This window comes from Mesoplodon mirus (genome assembly GCF_964341445.2).
Source record: "Mesoplodon mirus genome assembly, chromosome: 15".
Classification (NCBI taxonomy): domain Eukaryota; kingdom Metazoa; phylum Chordata; class Mammalia; order Artiodactyla; family Ziphiidae; genus Mesoplodon; species Mesoplodon mirus.
In genome coordinates this window covers 10144802-10171883 of record NC_138991.1, presented here as the reverse complement: position 1 = coordinate 10171883, position 27082 = coordinate 10144802, and the positions used below count along the sequence as shown (strand labels likewise).

General features: G+C 46.7%; 1 protein-coding gene across 1 annotated transcript in view; it reads right to left on the bottom strand.

The window, feature by feature from the left end:
* ATP9A (ATPase phospholipid transporting 9A (putative)) overlaps window positions 1–27082 on the bottom strand; it is a 135538-nt gene that overhangs the window by 58749 nt on the left and 49707 nt on the right. Inside the window, exons 5-13 of the mRNA XM_082600340.1 lie at window positions 26480–26538; window positions 24907–24958; window positions 22756–22850; window positions 19892–19972; window positions 19038–19113; window positions 11336–11412; window positions 9655–9815; window positions 7182–7324; window positions 6077–6189 (exon numbers count right to left, since the gene is read on the bottom strand). Coding sequence (XP_082456466.1) covers window positions 6077–6189; window positions 7182–7324; window positions 9655–9815; window positions 11336–11412; window positions 19038–19113; window positions 19892–19972; window positions 22756–22850; window positions 24907–24958; window positions 26480–26538 — 857 coding nt within the window. The remainder of the gene's footprint in view (window positions 1–6076; window positions 6190–7181; window positions 7325–9654; window positions 9816–11335; window positions 11413–19037; window positions 19114–19891; window positions 19973–22755; window positions 22851–24906; window positions 24959–26479; window positions 26539–27082) is intronic.

The window sequence follows — 27082 nt, the reverse complement described above, 5'->3', positions numbered from 1 at the left end:
TTTTAAGAAGTATATATACATGCTTGGGCCCCTGACACTTAAAGAATAGAGTAGGGCCCAGGCATATATACATATTTTTAAACTTCACAGTTTTTTTGGTTTTTTTTTGCGGTACATGGGGCTCTCACTGTTGTGGCCTCTCCCGTTGCGGAGCACAGGCTCCAGACGCATAGGCCCAGCGGCCATGGCTCACGGGCCCAGCCGCTCCGCGGCATGTGGGATCCTCCCGGACCAGGGCACGAACCCGTGTCCCCTGCATCGGCAGGCGGACTCCCAACCACTGCGCCACCAGGGAAGCCCTAAACTTCACAGTTTTGATGCTCAACTCTAGTTTAAAAGAATTACAAAAATATGATGCCTTCTTGTTGAAAAGAACAAAAGGAACAGAGAGAGAGAGAAAGTACACATCTCCACAGACACACAAAGGCAGAGAAAAAGCTTGGCATTTTATACACCCAGGTGTTAACACTGGCTATCACTGAGTGATGTGAATACAGGTGATTTCAGTGTTTTTTATTTGTACTTATACATGTTGTTTATTTTTTCTGCAGAAAAAAAAATGTATCCTAAGAAAGTATTAGGAATTTTTTAAATCAGTAAAAAACAAAGTAAGCTCTGTGTCCCAGAGAAAAACACACAGACGAAAAATTCTTCCTCGAGAAAACATAACCTTCTCTGTTTCCTATGGATGCAGAAAGCAAGAGGTACACTATCTGGGACACAACAAGCACTGACAACCGAATGCATCCTGTGTGTATATATCTTGTGCAGGAAAGTAAGCCACAAACTCACACATTCACCAACATACTCATTAAAAAGAAAAGGAAAAAAATGCTCAGTAAATTCCAACTCTAACAAATACTAAAACAATATCAGAGACAAAACGTTAAGTGAAAAATCACAGTTCACAGATCAAAATACGTGAAATAATGTTAACTATGTTTTTTTGAAAAATAAGAATTCACATGTACAAAACAGCCTAGAAGAGCGCTCTTGGTCTTGGTCTTCTCTGACACAGGACACCACGAGCCCCCCACTTCCCACAGTCATCCATTTTTTTTCAGATACATATATTAATAAAAGTTAAAGATATTTCCACTTGCTGAGGGAGTAAAATAAAATAGATGACTACATATTCCAGGTAATAAAGAATAGTCATCTCAAAATACTTTGAACGTGTTGAGAAGAAATTTAAGTACCTTCTATACATGTATATTTAAATTGTATAAATATTGTATTGTGCATTATGAAACAACAACAAAAATTCTAAAATGATATGATAAAAATGAAAAGAGCATTTTTCACAGAATTAGCTAATACCTCAAAATAACATATACTCAGGGTAAGGGGCACTGAGAATTATAAATTTTAAATGATAATTATGTAAATTATTTAAAATTATAGATTCAAACTGTCATATCTGTTATAAGGGGCATGAAGCGCTGGCATGTGCTGCAACCTTGGGGATGCCATGCCAAGTGAAATAAGCCAGGTGCAAAAGGTACTGATTGATTCCCTTCATCTGAAATGTCCAGAACAGGCAAACCACAGAGACAAAAAGTAGATGGGTGGTTGCCAGGGGCTGGGGGAGGGGTGGGCGTCTAAGAGATAGGGGGTCCCTCTTGGGGTTGGTGAAAACCTTCTGAAATGAGATGGCAGTGACGACCGCACACTGTTGAGAATATACTAAAAAACGCTGACCTGTACACTTAATGGGTAAATGTTATGGTTTGTGAATTCTCTCTCAGTTTTTTAAAGGTGCCAATAAGTGAATGAATAAGCCAGAGGAAAAATCATCACACCTCCTTAGCCTGTCACGGGTTCATCTCATAATGTGTTGGCCATTTCCTTGTGGTTTACTTGGGCTTGTATTGATCATCTGGAGTTTCCCTGCAGGAATCTTGTAAAGCCACCTGCCCTCTTTCCTCTTCATGAGATTACTTTAGTTAAATAACGTCCCTAAAACCAGTCACCTGGACACTCATGAAACACAATCTGAATTTCAATGTTCTGAAAATAAACAATCGTAGAATTCCAACTCCTTTCACAGGACACCTCAAGGACTGTGCCTGATAAAAGTTCATCTGATATGTGGAGTGGGGGTCCCAGGGTCAATCTTAAAGCTATTAGTAAAGTTTAAATTTTGCTTTAATTTTGAAGATGAAAATGAAATGTGAATAGACATTCTAATCTTTTCCTCTTGCACCTCAATGGGTCTCCTTGCAAACTCTGTTTTGAAGTCCACATATTTAGACACTGACATTCTGAAAAATAAGGACACACCTCAGATGTGCGGTAGCTATTCTCAAACTCTGTTTTACTTTGGAATCACCTGGTTCACCTGTTAAAACTGTAGGTCCACGCACCACTCCTAGAGATTCTGACTCTGTCCCTAGAGATCTGAGCCAGGAGTTCCAAATACTCTACCTTAGGAGACACTGTTATAACATCCTATTATTAAACTCTAAAAGTCAGATGAATGGCTGTAATGGGCTCGGGAGAATCATCTGGGGTGGTGGTCTAATACTGGATTGTGGGGATGGTTCCACAACTTTGTAAATTTACCTAAAAAAATCATTGAATACTACAGTTAACATGGCTGAATTTTATGTATGTTATACCTCAATAAAACCAAAGGAAAGCCTTCGTACTTGTCATCACAAAAGTAGTCATGTGTTTACCGCAGGGCTTTTCGATGTCCCGAGAGAAGGATGCACGTGGCCCCAGGGGGTGGAGTGTGCACACCAGCCTCGGTCTTTCCCCATCACACTCAGCTACTTTAAACCCAAGACCGGGACGGGCAAATCAATTTATGAGCTTCCGCTGAGGAAGGGTGATGAGTTAAGAGTCCATGGTAAGGATTTCCTTAGTGGCGCAGTGGTTAAGAATCTGCCTGCCGATGCAGGGGACACAGGTTTGATCCCTGGTCAGGGAAGATCCCACATGCCGCGGAGCAACTAAGCCCGTGCGCCACAACTACTGAGCCTGCGCTCTACAGCCCAAGAGGCACAACTACTGAGCCCACGTGCCACAACTACTCAACCCCGCAAGCCTAGAGCCCGTGCTCTGCAGCAAGAGAAGCCACCGCAATGAGAAGCCCACGCACCACAACGAAGAGCAGCCCCGGCTCGCCACAACTAGAGAAAGCCCGTGCGCAGCAACAAAGACCCAGTGCAGCCAAAAATTAATAAATAAAATTTTTTTTAAAAAAGGAGTTCACGGTAAGAACTTTTAAGACTTTACACAGTGTTATCTGTGCTAAACCAAAAATGGGCTACAAAAGCTGAACTACACAAATATCCTGAGAAAGGATGGCTTCTGTCAATACCACAAGCTCTTAAAAATACCACCAGCAGTGGGCTTCCCTGGCGGTGCAGTGGTTGAGAGTCCGCCTGCCGATGCAGGGGACACAGGTTCGTGCCCTGGTCCGGGAAGATCCCACATGCCGCAGAGCGGCTGGGCCCGTGAGCCATGGCCGCTGAGCCTGCGTGTCCGGAGCCTGTGCTCCGCAACGGGAGAGGCCACGACAGTGAGAGGCCCGTGTATCGCAAAAAAAAAAAAAAAAAAAAAAAGAACACCTGTGGCCGATGCAGGGTACACGGGTTCGTGCCCCGGTCCGGGAGGATCCCACATGCCGCGGAGTGGCTAGGCCCGTGAGCCATGGCCGCTGAGCCTGCACATCCGAAGCCTGTGCTCCGCAACGGGAGAGGCCACAACAGTGAGAGGCCCGCGTACCGCAAAAAAACAAACAAACAAAAAAAAACACCAGCATGGGCAGAGGTGTGCCTCCCGCCAGGGTGCACCCCAAGGTCTACGAAGCTGTCTAACAGGACCGTCGGCAGCCGGCACCGCTGAGACAGGGCTGAGAGGCAGGCGGGGCTCGGCCAGGTGCTGAGAAGCACAACTATCCACACAGTGGCCCCTCAAGAGGGGCCCGGGAGGCATTGGGACCGATGGTTCAGAGGGAAGAATATTCCAAGACACAGAAACGAGGCTGCTCACCTTGCCCTGAATGCTGCAGGCAGTGGCGTAACGGGGTGAGCGGGAGGGGAGAGTGAACAGCGGGAGAGGTGGAAGCAGGGGATGCAGGCCTTGCTGGACCACGTGGAAGCCTCAGACCCTGCGAGGGACCTGCCAGTACGAGGGCGATCCTGTGCTCCCGGGAGGGAAACAGGGAAAGCCTGCAGGGGGGTCACTGCAGACAGCCAGGCAAGGGAGAGTGTAGTTCCTGCCTAGTGAGCGAGAGGGGATGAAGACAAAAGGCCAAACAGGTGATCTGGGGGCAGCAGGGCCACGACTGAAGGCAGGTGGTCACGGGGCAGGAAGCGGGGGCACTTCCCAAATCCCTGGACGGAGCTAACAGGGTAAATGGGAGTGGCTCTTACTAAAACAAGAACAGCTTAGAGAAGCAAGTGTACGGGATACAGGAAAAATGTCGGGATGGTGGGTGCACCGTCTTCATGATGCCACAAGCAGTGATGCAGTGATGCCAAGTATGCAGGTGTATTTCAGGCTAAAGCTCCTGGTCGGGCCGACACAGACATGGGAGCCATCAGCTTCAATAGGGTGACAGAAGCTGGATAAGAGCGGAACCCCCTAGAGTGTGACACAGAGAGCCCAGCACAGATACCACATCACCTCCCAGAGGAAGACGGGTCAGAGAGAGAGAAAGGAACCAGGGGCTGACTGTGGCTTTTCCTCTCGGTCCAAGCAAGTCCTTGTGATTTTTAAATAGTCTTCAAATCCACCTTTGAAGAAGGACAATGGACCATTTGGGGACAAGCCACGATGCCCACACAGGGAGCCTAGACGAATGACAAGGGCTTCGTGGCTGGTAATAGGTGATGACGTGACATGGATCAAACAAACTATTCTCCACTTAAAATCCACCCCCACTTCCACACTATCCCCTGCCCTGCCATTTTCAAGAGATACCCCGGAAATCCAGGTGTGCAGGCTAGCGAACATTCCGGAAAATTAAATGTCGGCTATAATTGTATCACAAAGCACTTAGAGAGTCCACCTCTAACTCTTACACAAAAATACATTTTTAATTGGCCTTCTGACTATGGAATCATTATCTATTTGAACAAATTTAAGCAAAACATGGCCTTTTTATTCTATTGCCCCCAAACAAGTGTCATAACACGTAGCTGGTCTAATGCAGGCCATCTTAGCCCTGGGTGTCTCAGAATTAACCAAGGGATTTGTTTGTTTTGTCATCTTTCTTTTAAAACACAGGAGCCCAGACTCTCCTGTCATCTTAATGAGTCAGAATCTCTAGGGTACCAGACCCAAGTAAATGTCTTTTGTTTTTACTCTGTTTTTAAAACATTACCAGTAATTCTGATGAGCAGCCAAGGTGGGGGACCCGCTGGTCTAATTTTTTAGGACACTTACAAGTAATACCTTTCTCTAAAAAAAAAAATGACCGGTTTTGAAAAACCTTGTAGGGGGCGGGAATCAGGAGCAGATAAGTTGACCATCATCTCTGATAATTTCTTCCATGAGACTGCTGAGTTGAAAAGAGATGAGGAACTAAAGCTGATTGGTTATACCGTGATTATGTCACAAGCAGCCCATTAATTATGCTGCTTTGGCTCGTAACAGGGGAAAAGGAAAAAGTAAGCATGTTTGTAAACTTGAAGGAAGACCAACCATTAGGTTCTCAAAGTTCTTTCTAGCACCAGTTACTTGCAAATAATTTTTTCTTATGTTTTCCCCAGTATCCATTAGCATTTCAGTAGATTAACCCTGGGGATGAGGAAGATGGGGAAAAAAACCTCAAATGCAGCTCTATTCAAAATGTGAAGGATTAGTGGTTGCCAGGTGTTTGGAAGGAAAGGTGGGGTTGGGGGAAGTGAGGAGTAACAGACTGTCCATGGGTACAGGGCTTCCTTTTGGGGTGATGAAGATGAAATTGACTGTGGTGATGGTTACACAACTCTGAGTATACAAAAAAAACACCGAACTGTACACTTTTAATGAGTGAATCATATGGTATTATGAATTCTTCTCAATATAGGTGTTAATAAATGTAAACCAATTGTTTGGGTATCAAAACAGAAGGCTTTACCTGGGTGTAAATACTAAAAATGTGGCTTTGTACTTCATCCATTGAGTCGAGGCCATAGGCCACGGTGCCTAGATGGAGCCGTTTGAAAACCATCTCATTCTGGGTAAGAGTTCCTGAAACACAAGACAAATCAGTAACTGCCTACATCCCGGAGCTCTTATTATTATTAACAGTAATGATAGCTATTTGGCTTTTTTTTTTTTTTTGAGAGTTTACTGTATGTCACAGACTGGTTTCAGCACTGCTCCTGCTGGATGAGACACCTGTGACATTCTGTCAGCCCGGAATCCCAGAATTTCTTCTGAAAATAGAACCCCAGGTTTCCAGGGGGAATTATCACCCCATTCCCTGGGATGGTCCAGAGGGAGCGTCAATCAGGGTGCCTGACTCATTCCATTGGCCAAGAGGGCAGCACGTGACATACATGAGGCCAATCAGATTCTATCTTGAAGGAATCTAAACCTTCAGCAGACAGGCATATCGACAGAGGATGAGTCGAGACAAGACAGGAGACCATCCCAGGGGTCCTGATGCTGACACAGCCGAAACGTTCCTGGTTCTTCTCCTTCCTGAAACCTAATTTTGCTGATTTTCCGAATCTTTGCAACAGATTCCCTTTTATCCCATTATCACTGAATGGCAGAGAGGAAGATAAAACCCAGGTCTCCCCACTCCACACTTGCTCTCAACTACTACGACAACCTCGTAACTTGACAGATGTTAAACTGTGGAGCAGTATTTTGAGGTGTGGTTTCAAGGTCAGGACTTGAAGCCAGACTGTCTGAGTTCAAAGCCTGCTTCTGCCACTATGTGCTCCTGACAAGTCACTTAACCACCAAGTCACTTAATACCCCCAAACTCACAACACCGGGGAAGGATTAAGTAAGTGACTATAAATACCCAGAACAGTGCTTTTGTACATAATTAGCATGAAGTAAGGCTTTGCTGCTATCATCATCATCATCATCATCATCATCAAATAGTCTGTCATCATCAAAAGATGAAGAAAATAAAAGAGCAGCAACATGCATCTCTAACACCTCCAGAAAGAGATTCCAAGCACCTTCTTCGACCTTGAATCCTGCGAGGGCCCCAGGAAACTCACCGGTCTTATCTGTGAGCAGGTAGGAAATCCTCCCCAGCTGCTCGGGAATCGTGCTGGAGCGAACCACGGTCCCGGGGATTTTCGAATCCCTGCGAATCACCCAGCTGTACACGATCTTGCCCATGTCCAGGTTCACACGCAGACTGTCAGAAAACCAGAGCACACAGGTTAACGGGATAAACATACGACTGCCTGTATCTCAGCAAGGACTCTAAATGCACATCGTTTGTGCCATAACATCTGGAATCACCCCCTGTAGAAGCACACTGCTGGGGCTGAATCCACACATTCAACACCACTATCAAATTTCCATGAAGCGATTCTGTTATGGACCAAAATAAAATATAAAAATTTAAGATACTTTTAAAATATTGAAAAGGTAGTTGTTTTAGCCTTACTTAAAAAAAGAAAAAATAGTAGTCCTCTGAGCTGATGTATTTTTGATACCTTATTCATTTTTTACATTGTGGTAAAATATACATAACATTTACCATTTAAAGCATCTTAATTGTACAGTTCAATGATATCAAGTACATTCACATTGTTATGGGACCATAATCACCATCCATCTCCAGGACTTTTTCATCTTCCTACACTGAAATTTTATACTCATTAAACAGTAGTTCCCCATTTCCCCTTCTCCAGCCCCCAGCAAGCACCATTCTACTCTCTCTCTCTATGAATTTGACTGCTCTAGGGGTCTCGTACTGTGGAATCACACATGATCTGTTCTTTTGTGTCTGGCTTATTTCACTTAGCATAATGTTTTCAGGGTTCATCCATGTTGCAGCATGTGTCAGAATTCCCTTCTTTTTTTTTTTCCTTCCTTTTTAAGGCTGAATAATATTCCTTTTTATGTCTTATACTCATTTTTTTAAATTAATTTATTTATTTTTGGCTGTGTTGGGTCTTCATTGCTGTGCACGGGCTTTCTCTAGTCGTGGTGAGCAGGTGCTATTCTTAGTTGTGACCCACTCGCTTCTCATTGCGGTGGCTTCTCTTGTTGCAGAGCACAGGCTCTAGGCATGCGGGCTTCAGTAGTTGTGGCATGCAGGCTCAGTAGTTGCGGCACATGGGCTTAGTTGCTCCATGGCATGTGGAATCTTCCCAGACTAGGGCTCGAACCTGTGTCCCTTGCATTGGCAGGCGGATTCTTAACCACTGCGCCACCAGGGAAGTCCCTGTGTTATACTCATTTTTAAATATTTCATTGCAAACAATAAAAAGAAATCTTCAAATTCATTCATAATCCTATAAACTGATTAAATTGCTAACTATTTCACTGGCTAGCCCTGGCCCATATGCAGATTCAATGCACCGATTTTCAGTCATGTTGTAGACAGAACTTTAAAGACTACAATTATACACAACATTACGGCACAAACACTCTTTTGTTAGCAGTAAATTAGACTTATTTATCCTTTGAAACCATCATCCAGAGCACACTAGCTTGGGGTTCAATCTCCTTCTTCTAGTCATGTTGTTGTACCAAAACCACAATCTCTGTCTTCGGGAAAAGACAAGGTCTAGCTGGGATGATGTAAATACACAAAAGAGCAAGACAAAATACAGGGCAATAGATCAAGTGTAAGAGAGAGATTATAAGCACTGGAAGTCTGAGGGAAAAAGATATGGCTTCTTTATTTACTGATCATTTATTATGGGGAAAAAGTAGAAACAAGCATCCAACAATATGGGTCTAAATAAATGATCAGGCATAGAATGCATACTACAGCAGTTCTATTAAATGACGGTGTGCAAGTATATTTGATGTGAAAAGTTATTTGCAACACATCCTTTGTTAGAAAAAAAAAGTGGCGGGTGGGAGTGGATTTTTATGTAGAGCAAATTCTCCTTTTTCTAAAAAGAAAGCTGTCTAGAAAACATATATCCCAAAATATTAACAGCAATTATCACTTAGTTGTGAGATTAGAGATGATTTTTATTTTATTCTTTGGCTACTGTGAATTTTTTTTCTACTATGACCATCTACTACTTTATTATATATATATATATATATATTTTTTTTTTTTTTTAACCATTTATTCAGCCTTCAAATGAGGTAGGTGAACAATTGTCTGGCATGTGCCACCAAGCTTCCACTGCTAATCAAGCACCATGAGTCCAGACTCAGGCTCAGAATCCTTCCCAACACAGCACTCCCACCAGTCACCACCAACCTCCTGGGGCTGGTAAATAAGATGAAATCTAAACGGCATGTCCAGTGTACACTGAGACTGGGCAAGGCCAGATCTTCTGAGCAGAGAGTAATTCCAGAAAGGATGGTTCAGGGAGGAATGTGCCCGTCCAGTGCTCCAGCCAGAGCGCCGCCTACACTGCTGACCCTGCCTGTCCTTGGTCATCACTCTACAAAGGGCCCAGCTCCTTCTCAAAACCGCAAAACCATGACCTTTGAATGAAAAGAGAGAAGCAAATGTCGCAGCACTTAAACACAAGCTTGTTCTCTGCTTACCTGATGGGAATGATGTTGGAAAACAAAAGGAGGAAGCGGATGATTTGTAGGTACCAACGTCCGGCGAAGTGCTGGAGGGCGACCATGACCAGAGACACCACCACCAAAGCTCCAAAGAGGATCTTTGTTAGGCAGTTCACTTCCAGGTCAAACAGGCCAATCTGTGGGACAACGCACAGAGCGAAGCTTGTGATTAGCTGGTGCAACCCACAGCCTGCCCGGAGAACTGGTCCTTCCCCCACGAACACCTCCACCTCGGGCAAGACAGTGGGCTCCATGGATCCCCACATCTTTGGGTGAGAACACTGGGCTCCACAGGCTAACAGACATCCAAGGGACTTCAATGAATCCGATTTCGATTTTTGCTTAATGAATTTAGACTTAGCCTTGGAATCACCTAAGTGGGTTACTGCTGCCTTCAGCGATGCCGCGCGCTGCGTGGCCTCTACCATCCTCCACAGCGGCCTGAAAAATGACTCAGTCCTACAACTCTGCGCAGCGCACCACGCACTAATTCCCTATTGCCTGGAAATTCAGGGCACTCACCACTGGTGGCCCCTGATTTTTAGGTGCTGCATTCATGAACGTTAGTATTTTAATGACTACATATTTATTTTAATGCATATTCTTTAACAATGGAACCAGCACATGAAACCCATCACTTTGCAGAAACATGGCCCCGGATACAGCTAAAACATCAAACAGGTGACATTTACAGTTGTAATAACGATGGTCGTCATGGGGTTGTAACGGCAGGGTGAAAGGACTGGCATCTGTTCACAGTATTGACAAAGAAAACCACTCTGCAATACTCTGACTCTAAGAAACTGGGGGAGGGGTGGAGCTGGGAGGGAGGGTGCTAGTGAGAAGGGAGCAGTAACAGGCCCAATCAGGCAGACCGCAGAGCTGACCCCGCTTGCCCTGCCACAGCAGCTCAGCGTGGCTTTGAAGCCAGGTCTACACAGCTTGGCCAGGGCGTGCTCCTTCTCCAGGCCATTTCTCCTCTATAAGATGAGGCTGCAGAAGCACCTGTGCTCACAGGCTGGCGTAAGGATTAAATGAGGTGCACGTGAAGGATGCCGCACAAGACGTGGCATCAGTTCATCAGTTCATTTTAAAAGCTTTTAAAACGTTATGTATTCATTTACAAGCAGTCCTTGTTTAACTGCCGTGAGCTTCGCAGATACTGAGGTTTTTTACAAATTGAAGGTGTGTGGCAACCCTGTGTTGCCAGACGATAAGTTAGTATTTTTTAGCAATAAAGCATTTTTAAATTAAGGTACGTACATTGGTTTTTTTGACATAATGCTTTTACTGCACACTTAACAGACTACAGGATAGTGTAAACATAACTTTTAAACGTACTGGGAAACCGAAAAATTCGAGTCACTTGCTTTGTTGTGATACGCACTTTCCATGGTGGTCTGGAATAGAACCATCACCTCTCCAAAGGCTGCCTGTACATACGAATACATATTTATGTACTGTGCGTGTGTATCTATATATACACACATACCTATGCACATACACGTACGTGAAAAGATAGTTTGTATAAATGAAGTCACACTGTCAGGGGTTCCTGTTTTTAAATCTAGCTTCTCACCCCACCAACACCAATCATCAAACTACATCAGGTCAGAAAGTTCTGGCAAGGAAGCACATCCTGTGACTCTGTACACACCTTACTTCGAGGATTTGAGGTATTCATGACGCTCCGGAGTTCTCTCCCCGTGTAAAGAACAACACCCACAATAGTACCTAAGGTGAGAAAAACAACCCAAAGAAATGTGAGTACAGACAGGCACGCTTACAGACAGAAGAGTCCTACCCGCTTGAGGAGGATGTTTTCTCAAACCAGTATCCACACCGTGAGATGCTGCAAAGTTTACATCGGGGCCAACCAAGACCTATGTCCGCACTGAGGGTAGGAAAGCCCCTAGACGCATGTGGCCATTCACATTTAAATACAATTAAAATTAAATAAAATACAGTCCCCCATTTTCACTAGCCACATTTCAGGTTCAACAGCCATATAAGGCCAGTGGCGGCCATACAGGGCAGTGAAGATACAGGACATTCCCACTACTGCTAAAAGTTCCACTGGACAGCACTGGCTTGTGGGGTCCGGCAGCCTCCGATAGCAGGAAAGGTGCTATAGACTTCCAGAGTTGCCTAGAACTTCATAAACAATTACGGAAACTTATGAACACACCCCTCTTATTAGAGCACGTTCTTCCCAGGCAGTCTGATTCCTTTCAGATTCGGTGTGTAACTAGAACATCTGGGGGATGTCTGTCCAGATGACAATTCTTTCCTGAGAACTTCCCCACCCCCTCTGTTCCATCCCCCCAGCATAATTTAAACTAAAAGATATCAATTCTTGTAAACAATTTATAGAAGAAACACAAATGACCAATTAACATCAGAAAAGATGCTTCATCTAGTGAAAAACCAAAGAAATGCCAAATAAATCATTTTTACTCCCATCCTATTAATAAAAATTCAAAAGATTGAGAACATTCAGTGTTAGCCAAGAGGTGGGGGAATGGACTCTGTCATGTACGCTGTTGGCTGAGGTGTCAACTGGAATAGCCTATTTGGGAAGGAAAATTGGCAATATCTATCAAAAATTTACATTTGTCTCCCCTTTCCAGTGTGTGCCAGGAAAACACTCCACACAGTGGGGAAGACGGACAGTCAAGAAGGAAAGCAGGACACCGGTAACCATGGAGAGAGGTGGGTGCCACGATGAAATGAGCAGAGAACAGACAGGAGTGGACCGGGGAGGCTGCCGGCGTGTGCTGCGCGGCCAGGGACGCTGTCTCTGAGCTGAGGACATCCGAGCGGAGACTTGAAACATGAGAAGGGGCGGCCCTGCCAAGAGCTCAGGAAAGACCCCAGGAATACAGACAATCTGGTCTCTGCTGGCCCCTCACTCTTGGAACACCAAAGAGGTTTAAACAGAGTTGGTAAAAGAGCCCAACGAAGCACTGGGGCTGTGTCTCCTGGGGGGAGACACTGAGGTCCCCCCCCCCCGACTTGACGCACACAGCGTTCTGCACAGTGCAATTCCCTTCCAGAGACGCACTCAGCAGATGGCGAGCCGGGGAGGGCGCCTGCCCGCTCCTGGGCGGCTGGCAGCTCCCGCGAGCGCAGGCCCATCCCCCCAGCAGATGGTCGGACGGTGCGAGCCGAGCCTGGGCCGAGTAGGGACAGCCACACGGCCCTGGCACTCATCCCGGGGCAGACGTGGGTTGGTCTCAATTCCCAACATCCAGGGTTTGAGAGGGTCCTAATAGCAGGGGCCCCCAAGGGCAGTGTCCCCCACTTGGCACCGGGCAATCTCCACGCCTTCAAAGGCTACTGGAAATGCCCTTCCCTGCAACACCCTCTGTGCCCAAAAGCAAAACTGTCTCCAGGAGATGCGAACGCTGGCCTCAGCCACCCCGAGGGGGCACACCAGCAGCACAGAGCTGCGCTGCTTTGGTCTGCTCAGTGCTCTTAAGGTTTTGAATTAGGTGCCAACTTTTAAATGCAGAAACTTTCATATAAAGCATAGGGATTTCCGGCTTCTTCTAGAAAATCGGAAGACCTGCTGCCACTGACTGCTCGGTCCTCACTGGGTCACCAGCAGATGTTGAGCTTGGCCACTCCCTTTAGCCGGGCTCCTGCTCTCTGCTCATCACGGTCCCCACGTAGCCCTTGAAGACCCCCCGAGACCTCTGACCCCTCTTTCTAGGCTGTGCCCCCTGCAGTCCCCCCTCACCCTCACCACTCTCATCCTCACTCTCACCCGCTGCCGCCTGCCCACCATGGCGATCCTCTCCATCCTGCTGGCTGGGATCGCCCACCGGCCAGGCTGCTGAGGTCAGGTATTTCACCAAGTCCTTTGGAACCCTCCAGAAGAGGGTGGTGCTGGGGTCAGACCTACACTGTGACTCCTCTGACCCCATCCACAACAAGATAAACCATGAACCCCAGAGAAAGAGTGTTCGACACATTTACAGCAACTACACGCTGTTCTGACGTTCGAGCCTGCAATCCCGGGACAAGCCCCAAGGAACAGGGTACAGACCAGCTGGGCATTATCAGACCCACGTGGCGTGACCTGCATGCTGATCACACACAGCAGGGTCACAGATCCATATGCTACAGATTACGGGTGGGGTCAGGGGGACAAGAAACTTGTCCCCCTCCACAGAGAGTCTGAGAAGAACTGGGATCCATAATATCCAGGCTCTTTCTCTGCCAACACCCCCCCGCCGGCCTCCCCCATCCCCTTCCCTATCTTCGCTCCAGTGACTCCTCAGCTTAGCAGCACAGTGTGGGGTTACCATGGCAACTGCATCCTCTACAGACTGATGCCAGCCAATGCAGCTGGACCCTTAGCATTGCCTGGCAAGCTTTTTTATTCTTTAAACTTCCAACTGATAACAGCTGAGTGACCAAGACACAGGAGTTAGATTCTAAAGGGAACAGAGAAGTGAAATCTCATATAATTAAGATTACTCTTGATGGCTGCTCCTGGAGTTGAGCCCCAGGGGGAAATGGCTTGCATATAATGCCGAGTTTACATTAGAAGCAGAGTGCAGTCAGACACCTACTTGGTGAGAAGCAGGGGAAACTGAGGCCAGCTAAGGAAATGGTAACTGCCCAGCTCCTCAGACTCACTCTAAAATATATGTTCACTGAAGGGCGTCGCAAGCAGCGCACTGGATCAGGAATCACCACTCTCTCTCTCTTCCCACATCACCAAACACAAAGAGAAGAATTCAGACAAGTGGGAAAATGCATATTTCAACTTCACACTACATTTCTGATGAACTGTTTGAAATCTTTTTTCCATCTTCAAGATCCCAATTTGCCTTCCATTCTCCTCCTCCCAGGAGATGATCTCTCCAAGGCTGTGTGGCCTTAGGCAAGTCACTTGACCTCTCTGAGACTCAATTCTTCATTCCATTAAATGTCCTCATTTAATGTTGTGAGACCAAAACAAGAGAACAGAAGCGAAACACTTGGAAAATAAAAAGTGTCTGATAAATAAGACTTATTAACTGTTAATCTCTGGAATTGAGGCTGAGAAGCCTCTTCACTCATTCCCTCCACCCTCCGAATTCCCCACGTTTTCACTAAATCACTTTCCTTCTCACTGGTTTCAGAGGAAATCCAGAGAGCTCACTCCCACTTCCTCCCATCTCCTCTGCAATTTATATTAAGTTTAGAGTAAGCTATAAATCCATGAAGGTGGAGACAAGGGTCTTCTGGTATAGCACAGCACTAGGACCTAGCAATGGAGCTTGGCATTATTATAAATAAGTGCTCAATAAAGGTTTGCTGCATGGAAAGAAGGAAAGCAGGAAGGAAGGAAAGAAGAAAATTCCCAGAATGAACACCAGACATGTAAACATGTATTTCTTATCGAAAATTATCAAAACCAGTGCCTAACCAACCAAACCGCCAGTCACCCCTACCCCACCCACCCAGAAGTAACCACTACCCTGAGTGCAAGAAATGAAGTGTGCACTGTTCACATTACTGCCTGGGAAGGAGGCGGGTATGTCACAGGCATCCTTGAATTTCAGTCCTGCCTCTGCCAGGTGCAACATGACACACAGCTTAAACCCACTCTGGGGCTTCGCTGGTGGTGCAGTGGTTAAGAATCCACCTGCCAATGCAGGGGACACGGGTTCGAGCCCTGGTCTGGGAAGATCCCACATGCCACACAGCAACTAAGCCCGTGCACCACAACTACTGAGCCTGCGCTCTAGAGCCCGCGAGCCACAACTACTGAGCCCGAGGGCCACAACTATTGAAGCCCGCGAACCTAGAGCCCGTGCTCTGCAACAAGAGAAGCCACCACAATGAGCCCATGCACTGCAACAAAAGAGTAGCCCCCGCTCGCTGCAACTAGAGAAAGCCTGCGTGCAGCAACGAAGACCCAATGCAGCCGAAACTTAATTAATTTTTTAAAAAAACAAACCCAGTCTGTTCTGATTTCCCTTAACACCTCTCTCTGCTCCACCTGAAGAGATGGGCGTTTGACACAGGGTGTCCCCCTCCCAACATGCATGCTTTATCATGTGACGTCTCTGTTTCCCATCACACTGTCTCTTTACACAGGGCCACAAACACAACCTGGCACAAGTGTCCGGAGCTGGGGTTTGAGCTGAGGTAAGATCCCTTTGCTGGCTAGTTGTCCTAACATTACTCCTTAAACCAAGATGAATCCCAGATGGAGCAAACATTTTAATATAAAACCATATCAACACTCCAAGCAAACACTGGTGTACTATTAAATTGTTAGAGCAGGGAAGATTTTTCTCAGCATGTCACAAAAACCAGAAACCATAAGGAAAAAACATCAATAGGTCTGCCTATATAAAAATTTTAAACTTTTGTGCCAAAATACGAATGAGATCAACTGGGAAATAGTAATTGCAATTAAGGTAACAAACAGAAGGACAATATCCTTATTGTCCTTATAAAGAGTTCTTAGAAATCATTTTTTCAAATGAACCCCTCAACAGAAAAATGGGCACAGGGCATAAACTGGCAGTTCGTACATATATTTTGAGAAATGCAAACAAACCACAAGCATGAAGAAAGTTGTTAAACTTTACAAATTATTTTTAAAAGGGAAATCAGTATGTTAGATATTTATTCAATGTCTATAGGTGGGCAAAAATTTTAAAGTCAAACAGAACATGGTGCTGGTTAAGGTACATTTATAAGATTATCAGAAGAGGGAAGTTTGCCCTGTGAATCAAAATGTACAATGTATACACCCTTTCACTTAGTAATCCCATTTCTATGAAAATGGTGACGACAGCAACATTGAGAAATTCTATATGGAAAAACCAACCAAACAAAGCATATCACAGACAAAAACAAAAGACAAACAATAAACTGTGAGAAAATGTGACTGATGAGAGATGACAATTCGATACCCTTTCTTCTATAAAGTATTCTTACAAGTCAATAAAAAAAAGAACCTAGGGCTTCCCTGGTGGCGCAGTGGTTGAGAGTCCGCCTGCCGATGCAGGGGACACGGGTTCGTTCTCCGGTCTGGGAAGATCCCACATGCCGCGGAGCGGCTGGGTCCGTGCGCCATGGCCGCTGAGCCTGCGCGTCCGGAGCCTGTGCTCCGCAACGGGAGAGGCCACAAGAGTGAGAGGCCCGCGTACCGCAAAAAAAAAAAAAAAAAAAAAGAACCTAGAAGGAAAGTAGATAGACCAAAATACTAAGAAAGGTCTTACATGTGAAAAGATGTTCAACCATACTCACAAAGAAATAAAAATTAAAACAACAACAAAATATCATTTATCACCTAACAGACTAGAGACAAATGAAAATAGTAACTTTTAACTCCTGCATATTAAATACACCACAAAATTTTTTAAAAGCCACATGACATATTTATGGAATCTAAAAAATAAAACTACCTGGTGAATATAACAAAAAAGAAACAGACTCACAGGTATAGAGAACCAGGGGTTACCAGTGGGGAGGAGGGAGAGGGAGGGGCAAGACGGGTAGAGGATTAAGAGGTACAAACTACCATGTATAAAGTAAATAAGCAACAAGGATATATTGTTCAACAAGGAATAGAGCCAATATTTTATAATTACTGTAAATGAAACATAACCTAACTGTGACTCACTATATTGTACACCTGAAACTTATATAATACTGTACATCAACTTACCTCAACTGAAAAAAGAAGAAATTTTGAAAAAGAAAAAAAAAACAAATAATAAATTGGATGGGGGAAAAGGATAGGAGGTTTAAGCATCAGAAATGAGAAACTCTTACAAATGATTAAGAAAAAGATAAGAACCATAACAAAAAAATGACTAAAGGACGCACAAAGTAACTGACAAAGGAAGAAACAAAACAGATATATGCAAAGATGGCCAACCTTCCCGATAACCTAGGAAATGCAAATTGAAACAAATTCTTTTTCAGTCAAATTATTAAAGATTAAAAAGAATAACTAATTACTTGTTAGCAAATGACTTCAAAGTGGAGAAAAGCTGGTGAGGAGGAGTAACAAGTTCAGAGAGACTCGGGTGGACAAGTGGCCAGGAAGAGGCACAGGTGAAAGGGCTGCTGCCTGCCTGCCCTGGGTGGCCATGGCCATGGCCTTGGTGTGGCCGGGCAGTGGGCAGTGCAGAGTACTAAGGACCAATTTCTTACATCTTTAGTCACCAGGGGAATTGAGAGACAATCTAGATTGTGCTGCAAATATAGGCTGAAAGTGGAAAAACAACACGGCAAAAAACGAAAAGGGAGAGTTCATCTCTGTCCACTGGCTTTAAGTGAGTCTGTGGATGGCAGCCTGTGTAGAGTCTGTGCTGCTCATTCCCCTCCTTGTCATAGAGCATCCTGACTGAGCATGTTGTACTAAAGAACCACAAAATAGCATCAAGCAGAGGAAAATGGGTTGGTAGGAGAGAGAGGGGGAAAAACATGGATTCATCCCATGGTAAAGACAGAAAGCTGCCAGTAGTGGAATTACGTTAATTAATTACGTTAATTAATAGCATATATTATTATATAACATATATAATATAATAATAACAGCTGCACACTGAGTTCTGCTTCTGGGACAAAGTGCCTGGGTTCAAGCCTCAACTTTGCCTTTCATGTGCTGTGTGACCTTGGGCAAGTTACTTAACCTCACTGAGCCTCGGTTTCCTCATCTGCAGAATGGGGACAATACTAGCACCTGCCCGCATGGTACTGTTGGGAGGATTAAGTGAACCACGTAAACACACAGGAAGGGCCCAGCCCAGTGCCTGACAGATTGGCGGCCCCACTGCTATCACCCCAGCTGCTGCAGGCCGTGCTCAGCCCCTGGAGCCCCTTCTGCTCAGCTTCATACCAGTGTTCAAATCTTTTCCTCCTGCACCTCAACAGGTCATCTTGCAAACTCTGTTTTGGAGTCCAGAGGTCCAGAGAATTTCTGTGTCATCTTGGAGTTTTAAACACTGAGGCTCCATCAGGCCCGTGGCCCTGGCGTGTGCACCAGGGCAGGACCGGCTGGGCAGCCCTCACGGACACAACGTCCAGCCCGAACACCCAGGCTGACCCAATTTCTGGTACAGATTAGGACGTCAATCTCAAGTGGCAATTAAGGGCTATTCCCAGAGCGGACGCTGTGGCCGAGTCCACAGGCCAGGGCGGCTTCTCCTCCAGACGTCTCCGATCGTCCGAGGGGCAATTAGATGGCCGTTTAATTCCCCGGCGGTGCAGGAGCGAGTGGAAAACACCATTTGACCGACAGCTCATTTTCCCAACTGACAGATGATTATTCTCATTACACAACAGGATTTTCTTTCCTTTTCAAATTGTTAACACATTCCTCCGCAATCGCACCGTACCTGACGCGGTGACCGTGCCCGCCCAGAGCGCGTTCTCTATGCTCAGGCTCTCGCTGATCGGGGCGTCGCTGTCCTCCTGCAAAAGCACAAGTGGACACACGCTGACCCACCAAGGCCTGGGCAGGACCCGCTGGCTGTCTCCAGCCTGCTCTTCACAAGAAGGGAGGAGAGGATGACCCCCGTTTGGAAGCCAGCAGCCCAGCCGGGAGAGGCGGGCCAAACTCATAAACTCTTATCCTTGGCGTTTCCGCCCCGGTGAAAAACAATGGTTCACGATTTAAGAAATGCAGGCTTCTAGCACCAAAGAAACGTTTTACAAGGTAAGAACTGAAATGTAGAGGCAAATCGAACAGAAACAGCCCTTTGCTGGTCAGTCTTCGGGTTTCCAGAACAAGAGCAGGAACAATTCAATTTGGGTTCTATAAACCTATTACCCCACAGGCCTAAAATGATTCAAATCCAAATTTAATTTCTACTCTGAAAGGCTGGGACGTGGCTTAAAAATTATAACCCTGGCAGACAGGACTTGGAGGAATCAAAGAGGATAGGGGCTCACGTGAAAGAGACACAAAGAGTAACTGCTTTCAGACCAGAGTTCACGTTCGTTACAGTCACACTGGCTCCAAGCTGTCAGGTGACTCAAGCTGTTCAGAGGCTGGAAGAAAATCCCAGCGGTGTTGATTTTACTGAGAAGCAATATGTCAGCTTTCAAGGTGGGGCCTTCTGAAGGGATCGTCACCCCACCTGGCACAGAGCAACTCCCTGACAAACACCTGTCAGCACTGCGCAGCAGGTCCTCACCCCAGACGTGCGCCCCGCCAGGCCGGATTCCGCGTCCCACGAGGCTTACTTACTCTGGTGAAAGTCCCCACGAAGTTGTGAATGTCGATGTTTGGCTCCTCTGCGTACACGTACGATCGAATCTGAAGAAGGTCCTGTTCAACGGGGGTGACATTTTGCAGACAAAATGAAGTCAGTGTATGATTAAAGGGATTTCAGGAAGCATCCACTGTTTTTCCAAAGCAAGTGTATTTTCCAAACAGCTCTCAAAACCACGGGGCAGGTGGAAAAAAAGAGGGAAACCTTCCAGCAAGTAAGTTTAGGAGTCACTACCTGCAATATCCCAAGACACACTGAGACCCTAAAGGGAAGATTCTGTGTTTCTCTGTGTTTACCCAGCATTTCCAAAACTAAGTGATAGTGCAGATGCCCCTCTGCGACACTCTGGTTTACAAGAGTTGTTCATACCGATCAAAACATTCATTATGGAGGGTAGGAGGGAGACGCAAGAGGGAGGGGATATGGGGATATACGTATAGCTGATTCACTTTGTTATAAAGCAGAAACTAACACACCGTTGTAAAGCAATTATACTCCAATAAAGATGTTAAAAAATTTTTTTAAATAAAAGGAAAGAAATTCTGACACTTGCTCCAGCATGGATGAATTGTGAAGATGCCATGCTAAGTGAAATAAGCCAGTCACAAAAAGACAAATACCATAGGATTCCACTTATCTGAGGCACCCACAGTAGTCACACTCATAGAGAAAGAAGTAGGAGGGTGTTGCCAGGGGCTGGGGGAAGAGGGGGAACCAGAAGCAGTATTTAGTGGGTCCAGAGCTGCAGGTTTCCATGATGGAAGCCTGGAGATGGATGGTGGTGATGGCTGCACAGCACTGTGAATGTCCTTAACACCACTGAAGTGTCCGCTTAAAAATGGTAAGATGGTCAATTTTATGTATATTCTGCCACAATAAAAAAGACGGGGGCGGGGGGAACCAAATCAAGTGGTCAGGCAAATTCAGGCCACAATGCCCCTTAGCCACAAGGGCCTGGAGTGGAGCAGAGGCTACTGGCCACGCCCTCAGCAGGCCCTGAGCTCCCTGCAAACCATCCAGGAGGCCCGTATGCATACGTGTGGGCAATGTGGCACCTATGTGATGATAAATAAAAAAGGCCCACAGACAGAAAGTGAAGGGAGAAACGTTTCAGAATCATAATTACAGCACAATCCCATTTATGAGAAACCGCACTCCACCAGCAAGTGTGCAGTTGTATATTTGTGAGAAACTGCACTAAAAAGGACCTGGAAAAATCACTACTGACTTCACAAGAGCCCCTGGGAGAGGGAGGTAAGATCTGGGGAGGAGGCTGTGAGCAACACTTTGCACTTGTTCCTCCAATTTGAGTTTCTTTTTAAATAGAATATACTCGCGTATTACTCAGGTAAATCTTTCCATACAATTCTTTTTTTTTCATCTATGACTTTGTCAAAACGCTGTTACCCAACTAGGCCCCTTCAGCCCACTGAGGCTGAAGGTACAGACAGTGGTACCTTATCTCTCTCTGGACGCCAACCCAGGCCTGGAGAAGACGAATGTTTATGAAACTGGGTGAAGTTTCCAAAGTGCACGTCGAGAAAGGAACTCAGAGCCGAGGAACCGGCGGGCACCTTCACGATTCTAGACTCTTCTGGACTGTCTCCTGAACAGAGTCCCTCAAAATCATGGGAGTGACGCTCGCTGGTTAGCCCCATCTCAAGGATTCCCCAGGGCTCCTGGCCACAGCTGAAAACTCACTAGAATTCCTGGTCTAAACAAATAATAATAAGGATGGTGCTATTTCCTGTCTTATTGGCCATGAAAAATCATCAGTTCCGCGGGCACGTTTACTGTTACGTTCGCTCCACGGAGACACAGAACTGTCTCCTGCCGTCTCCCTTCCTCACGGGACGCAGTAAGGACTGGCATTAATCAACGTGGCCACAAGCCCAGGAAAAGCTTCTGCGCTCTGCTTAATCCTTTCAGACCACCCACAGGGCATGTCGGTCTCTGGGCATTTAAATTACATTTTGTGATTTGGTAACCTACTCCCCAGGCCTCATCCAGCCCAGGTGGCCTGCGTTTAAACTTCTTCTTTGGCTCCCTCCCTACCTCACTCTACAGTTTAAGGCATGAGCGACAGGGAGCTGGTGGGGAAGTGTGAGGCCCCGGGGAGCTCGGAGGGCCTGTTGGCTCCAATTACTGTGGCCGCCCCCTCAGACAGGGCCTGCATGCTGCTCCAGGCACCGTTCGACACACTGTTCCATGCACTGGGCGCACGGCGTGAACACACCGACAGAAACCTGCTCTCGAAGACTCTGCCTTGAAGTGAGTGGAGTGGGAACGCAAGGAGAAGGTGATCAGGAAACACCTCTCCAATAAGGCGACTCGTACACAAAAACCAAGAGGGAGTCTGATTGTTCCTGGTGGAGAAACTGCAAGGGCAAATGTCGGGGGGCAGAAGATGCCTGATGGAGAGGCCTGTATGGCTGGAGCTGGCGGGCAGAGGGGAGAGAGCCAGAAGCTGAGGTCAGGCCCTTAGCAGAGAGACAAGGACCGCAGGATCAAGTCTCAGGAAGCTGAGATGCCTGTGGAGATTCTGAGCAGAGGAATAACGTGCTCTGCGTTGGGTTTTACTTTTATGCCGGGTATCTAGTCAAGGTTTCTTAGAGCTGGAGCTTCCCTCAAAAGAGCACCCATCCCAACAGGCCAGGTCTGCGTTCACAAGGCCACACGGCCTGGAGCCAGCAAGCACTCGAGGCTCTCGAGAACCCCACACCCCCCAGGAGCCCCACCTCACACCTGACGGCCCATGTCTGGCCCCTGAGGGGCCCGAGTTTGAGAGCCCTGAGGTGACACAGTCGCCAGTGGGGCTTCTGCAGGGACGGTTACTCACAGCAGCGGTGGGCAGCCTCTGAGTGCAGGCCACGGGGAGCCGAAGTTTCCAGTCCGTCTCCCCATCCAGCTGATCCGTCCGCAGGAAGCAAGACCCTGTGGAGGGAAGTGAGGCACCGTCCGTTCACCTGCAATTCAAGAATCCTTCCCGTGGCAGCTCCGAGCAGCTCCGGCTCTAGTACTTGTAAAAACAGCCAATCAATGGCCAACGACCAAGAGGGAAATATAAATACCCGATTTCCCATTTCTTCCATAAGCTCTGGGGTCAGAAAGATTTGGGTTCAAATCCTCGCTCCACCACTCACAGTGGGAGCCTGGGCTAGTTTCTGGACCTTGCTAAGCCTCAGCGTGTCCTGTCTGTAAAATGGGGAGAAACACAGATCTCACAAGCCTGCTGTAAAGGATTCAGTGGGGTGATCTTACCCCCAGCACGGTGGCTGGCACGGGGTAACCAGCAGTCGAGCCCATTTGGGGCAGGGGTTACGAGCACCTTCTCAGGAACCAGACCTCCTGGGTTCAGGTTCAGCCTCCACGACTCCCTAGCTGTGCCCTGAGGGAGTTACTTCTCCCCTCTGAGCCTCAGTTTCCTCCAGTGCACAAATGAGGATATCACAGCACCAACCTCATGCTGCGAAGCCTAAAGAGCTGATCCATGCAAACTGCTCAGAACAGGGAAAGGACCACAAGGACCACGTTAACTGCCTGCCGTGACTATCAACCTGCAAATTTGGTGGATACATATTTCAATCTGACCTGTACAAGTCTGAGCAATCAGTCAGCTCTGTATTTCATCAGACGGAGAATGTACTGAACTCCCTGACACCGCACGTAAGACTTCTGAGGACTTTCAGGAGATCCCTTCTAATTTTTTTTTGTGGGGGGGGAACAAAGGGAGAACACATCTGGCACCCCCAATCCATAACACTCCATTTTCACTGACGAGGACACAAGAACCAATTTGAGGACACAGCTGCAGTGTTTAAAAGAAAACTGTTTTAGGGCCTTCCCTGGCAGTCCAGTGGTTAAGGCTCCATGCTTTCACTGCCGAGGGCCCGGGTTCAATCCCTGGTTGGAGAACTAAGATCCCACAAGCCGCGCAGCACAGCCAAAAGTAAATTAATTAATTAATTAATTAATTAAAAGAAGACTGTTTTAATGGAGTGCCTTCCACCCCCTCTCTGGATGATATAACATATTATTAGTGTATCACGTCATCCGCACTTTTATCCAGTTCATCATAAAAGAGGTTTGCAGCAACCTCCAAGGGATACAAATACGGACTTTTCCAGCGTTTGAAGATCTCTGATTATGCCTGATGGGCGAGAGAAACACAGCCTTGTTTCCTCCAAACAGCTTAAATAACAACAAATAAAAAGAGAGGAGATTTGAGTCAACCGGCGGGGAGGGCAGGAGGCGGCGGGGGCGGCCACAGTGGGAAACGCAGCCGGGCCCCCCGAGCCTGCCCTGCGGATGCAGGACCTGCGGGTGCAGACAGCCGAGTGTCCTATGTCATTTTATATAAGGGACTTGAGCATCCGTAGATTTGGGTACCCACGGAGGTCCTGGAACCAATCCCCCTCGGACACCAAGAAACAACTGTAATCGCGAGGAATGGGATCTTGCAAGAGACTTGAGAGGTTCACTCAGGCAAATAGGCTGTAACGACAAATAAATCGATGGGCAGGGGTGACTACGGCCCCACCACTCGTGAGCCAAGGCGGGGAAAGGCCACCTACCCCTACCTCTCCCCCCAGCTTCTCTACCGCCCCGTCTCATGACGCTCTCCCAGTATTTTCTCAGAGGAGTTTCTGTTTGCTTCTGTTTGTTCGACACGCTTCCCAGTCCTGCCAACTCCTGCGGTTGAGCTTAATGCAGCCCAGCGGGGAAAAGCACAGCCACTGTGTGTGACTTTCCCAGCTGGGATTCAGCACGGGTCCGACTATCTTTGCTATGATCAAAATCTGTTGACCTGCACGCACCAAAAACCTTTTTTTTTTTTTTTTAAGGACTGCTCTATGAAAAGAAACGTTCTTGATTTGCCTCCATGGCTCCAAAATGATCATCTACTTCTGTTACATTTTCAAATGATTATTTTGCCAAATTACCACTGAAAGGTTAATGGTTATTTTCAAAATTGATCCCAGATGTTTACCGTTTTTTTCTGATGTCCTCAGGAAGATCATGTCAGCAGGGACCCGCTGGTTCTGCGTTATGAACAGAAAGACTGTTACCGTGAATGCCCCTGTGTGAGGTTTCCATCCCCAGGCCCCCGCCCCCTCGGTGGGGCGGGGAGCAACCCAAACCCACAGCCTCTTTTAAGTGTCTGCCTTTGTCAAAGACAGATCTGGGGATGTATTCCGTTTTGAATCTGAGAACTCCTGCACACTACCGTTACGTTACTAATCTCCTATTGAAATCTTATCTCGGAAAGAGAGCTTCTAGTTTTCTGGCGAATCCAACCATTATCTCCTGAAATTGCAGCCAGAGGACCCGGGAGCCCAAAGCCTGCTCCCCTAGCTGGCGTTCTTCCAGGCTGTCTGCTGAAACTACAGACATACATACACTTGGCTCACGCTTTCTGCTTCAACCAATTTTCCGGCTTGATGTTTGGCTTCGAGTGGGATTTTAATAAGGAAGTCAAGTAGCAAGAAGCAACAAAAGCCATTCTCAAAAAAAGAGGGAAGCCAACAGCGGGCCTCATGTAATTGTGAACAGGCAGGTATGTCATAACACAAAGCAGTTTGTGTGGGTCCTTCTGAGTTGCCACCCAGGAGAGCTTCACTTTACCCCAAATCAACTGTGAGCTCTTGGATTTAATCCTTTTAAAAGAGCATAGTTCACTTCCTGAAGAAACAAGTTAAGATGCAATCCTTTTCTAATCAAATGATTCCAAGACTCTCTAGGGCCACCCCCCAAATCCAACACCTCCCAAACATACACAGTAAGAAAAGGTATGAGTGCTGGAGTAACAAACATATCGACTGCGCTATCTTTAAAAATGCATTTGGGGCCTTTCTACTGTTCTCATGGTTCACTTAACCCCTACTCCCCATAAAATGACAGAGAAGCACAATGTTATTTAAGTCAAAAAATGTGAGCCAAAATTGTTCAAGAGGTAAATGACAAATATTTTTATGTGCTTATGCAGCCAGCAGACTTCTAGGAAAAACTTTATTATGATGGGTTTAAAAGAAGACTCCAGGGCTTCCCTGGTGGCACAGTGGTTGAGAGTCCGCCTGCCGGTGCGGGGGATGCGGGTTCGTGCCCCGGTCCGGGGAGGATCCCACATGTCGCGGAGCAGCTGGGCCCGTGGGCCACGGCCGCTGGACCTGCGCGTCCAGAGCCTGTGCTCCGCAACGGGAGAGGCCACAACAGTGCGAGGCCCGCGTACCGCCAAAAAAAAAAAAAAAAAAAAAAAGAAGACTCCAAAACAACAAGCACATCAAATAGGAAATCAAACCTTGGAATTGTGTTTGTAACTTGGATTTCTGGCTAAGAAGCACACAGAAACCATGAAAAAGATATTCTGTGTGTGTGTGTCTCATGGGAAAGAGATGTTTCTCCCCCAGGCAAAGCTTCTGGGTAGAATCCCAGAAAGCAAACGTCCAGTTCGGCCACCAGATACACGAATCACACGTCGCATCGGGATTCGTGAAGTGGGGGCAATGACGTCCCTCTCCCACGCGCCCACGCGGCAGCCGTCAGGAGCCGCGAGACCCCCTCACCTTCTCCACGATGATAAGATCTCCAACTTGGATGCTGGAGCTCTTCACTTTCACCGTCCCTGCAAAGAAACAGGCCCAGATACATCACATCTGAAGTCCTTCCAAGTCTGAGTACCTCTGCAGGGCGTCCGCGAGCCTGCGGACCCAGACGCACGTGCCCCTGAGCCCGGCAGCGGCATCTCCTGTCTCTCCAAGACAAGGTTCGCCTACCACAGAGGCCGCTCCAAAAATGAATCCCTGTTTTGCGGAGCACTGGAATGACTCACTCAAGTAAGATCTTCTGTCTTAACGGCACCTTAGAAGCTATTCTAAATCAGCACCATAAAAGATTCAACCTCACACACACCCACACACACACCCACACCCACACACACACACACACAGAGAAATGGGGAAGAAAATTCAGAGTCAGATCCATGGACAGAAGGTCAACACTTAATTCCAACACCATCAAAGAGAAAGCGGATAACCCAAAAGGACTGACGCTTCTTAAATCTGCGATTGCTCTATAGTGCAGTTTATATGATTATGATCAGATCACATAACTTTGGCTGGATGTTTATCTGGATAAACAATAACAGCTAACACTAACACCGTGCTAAG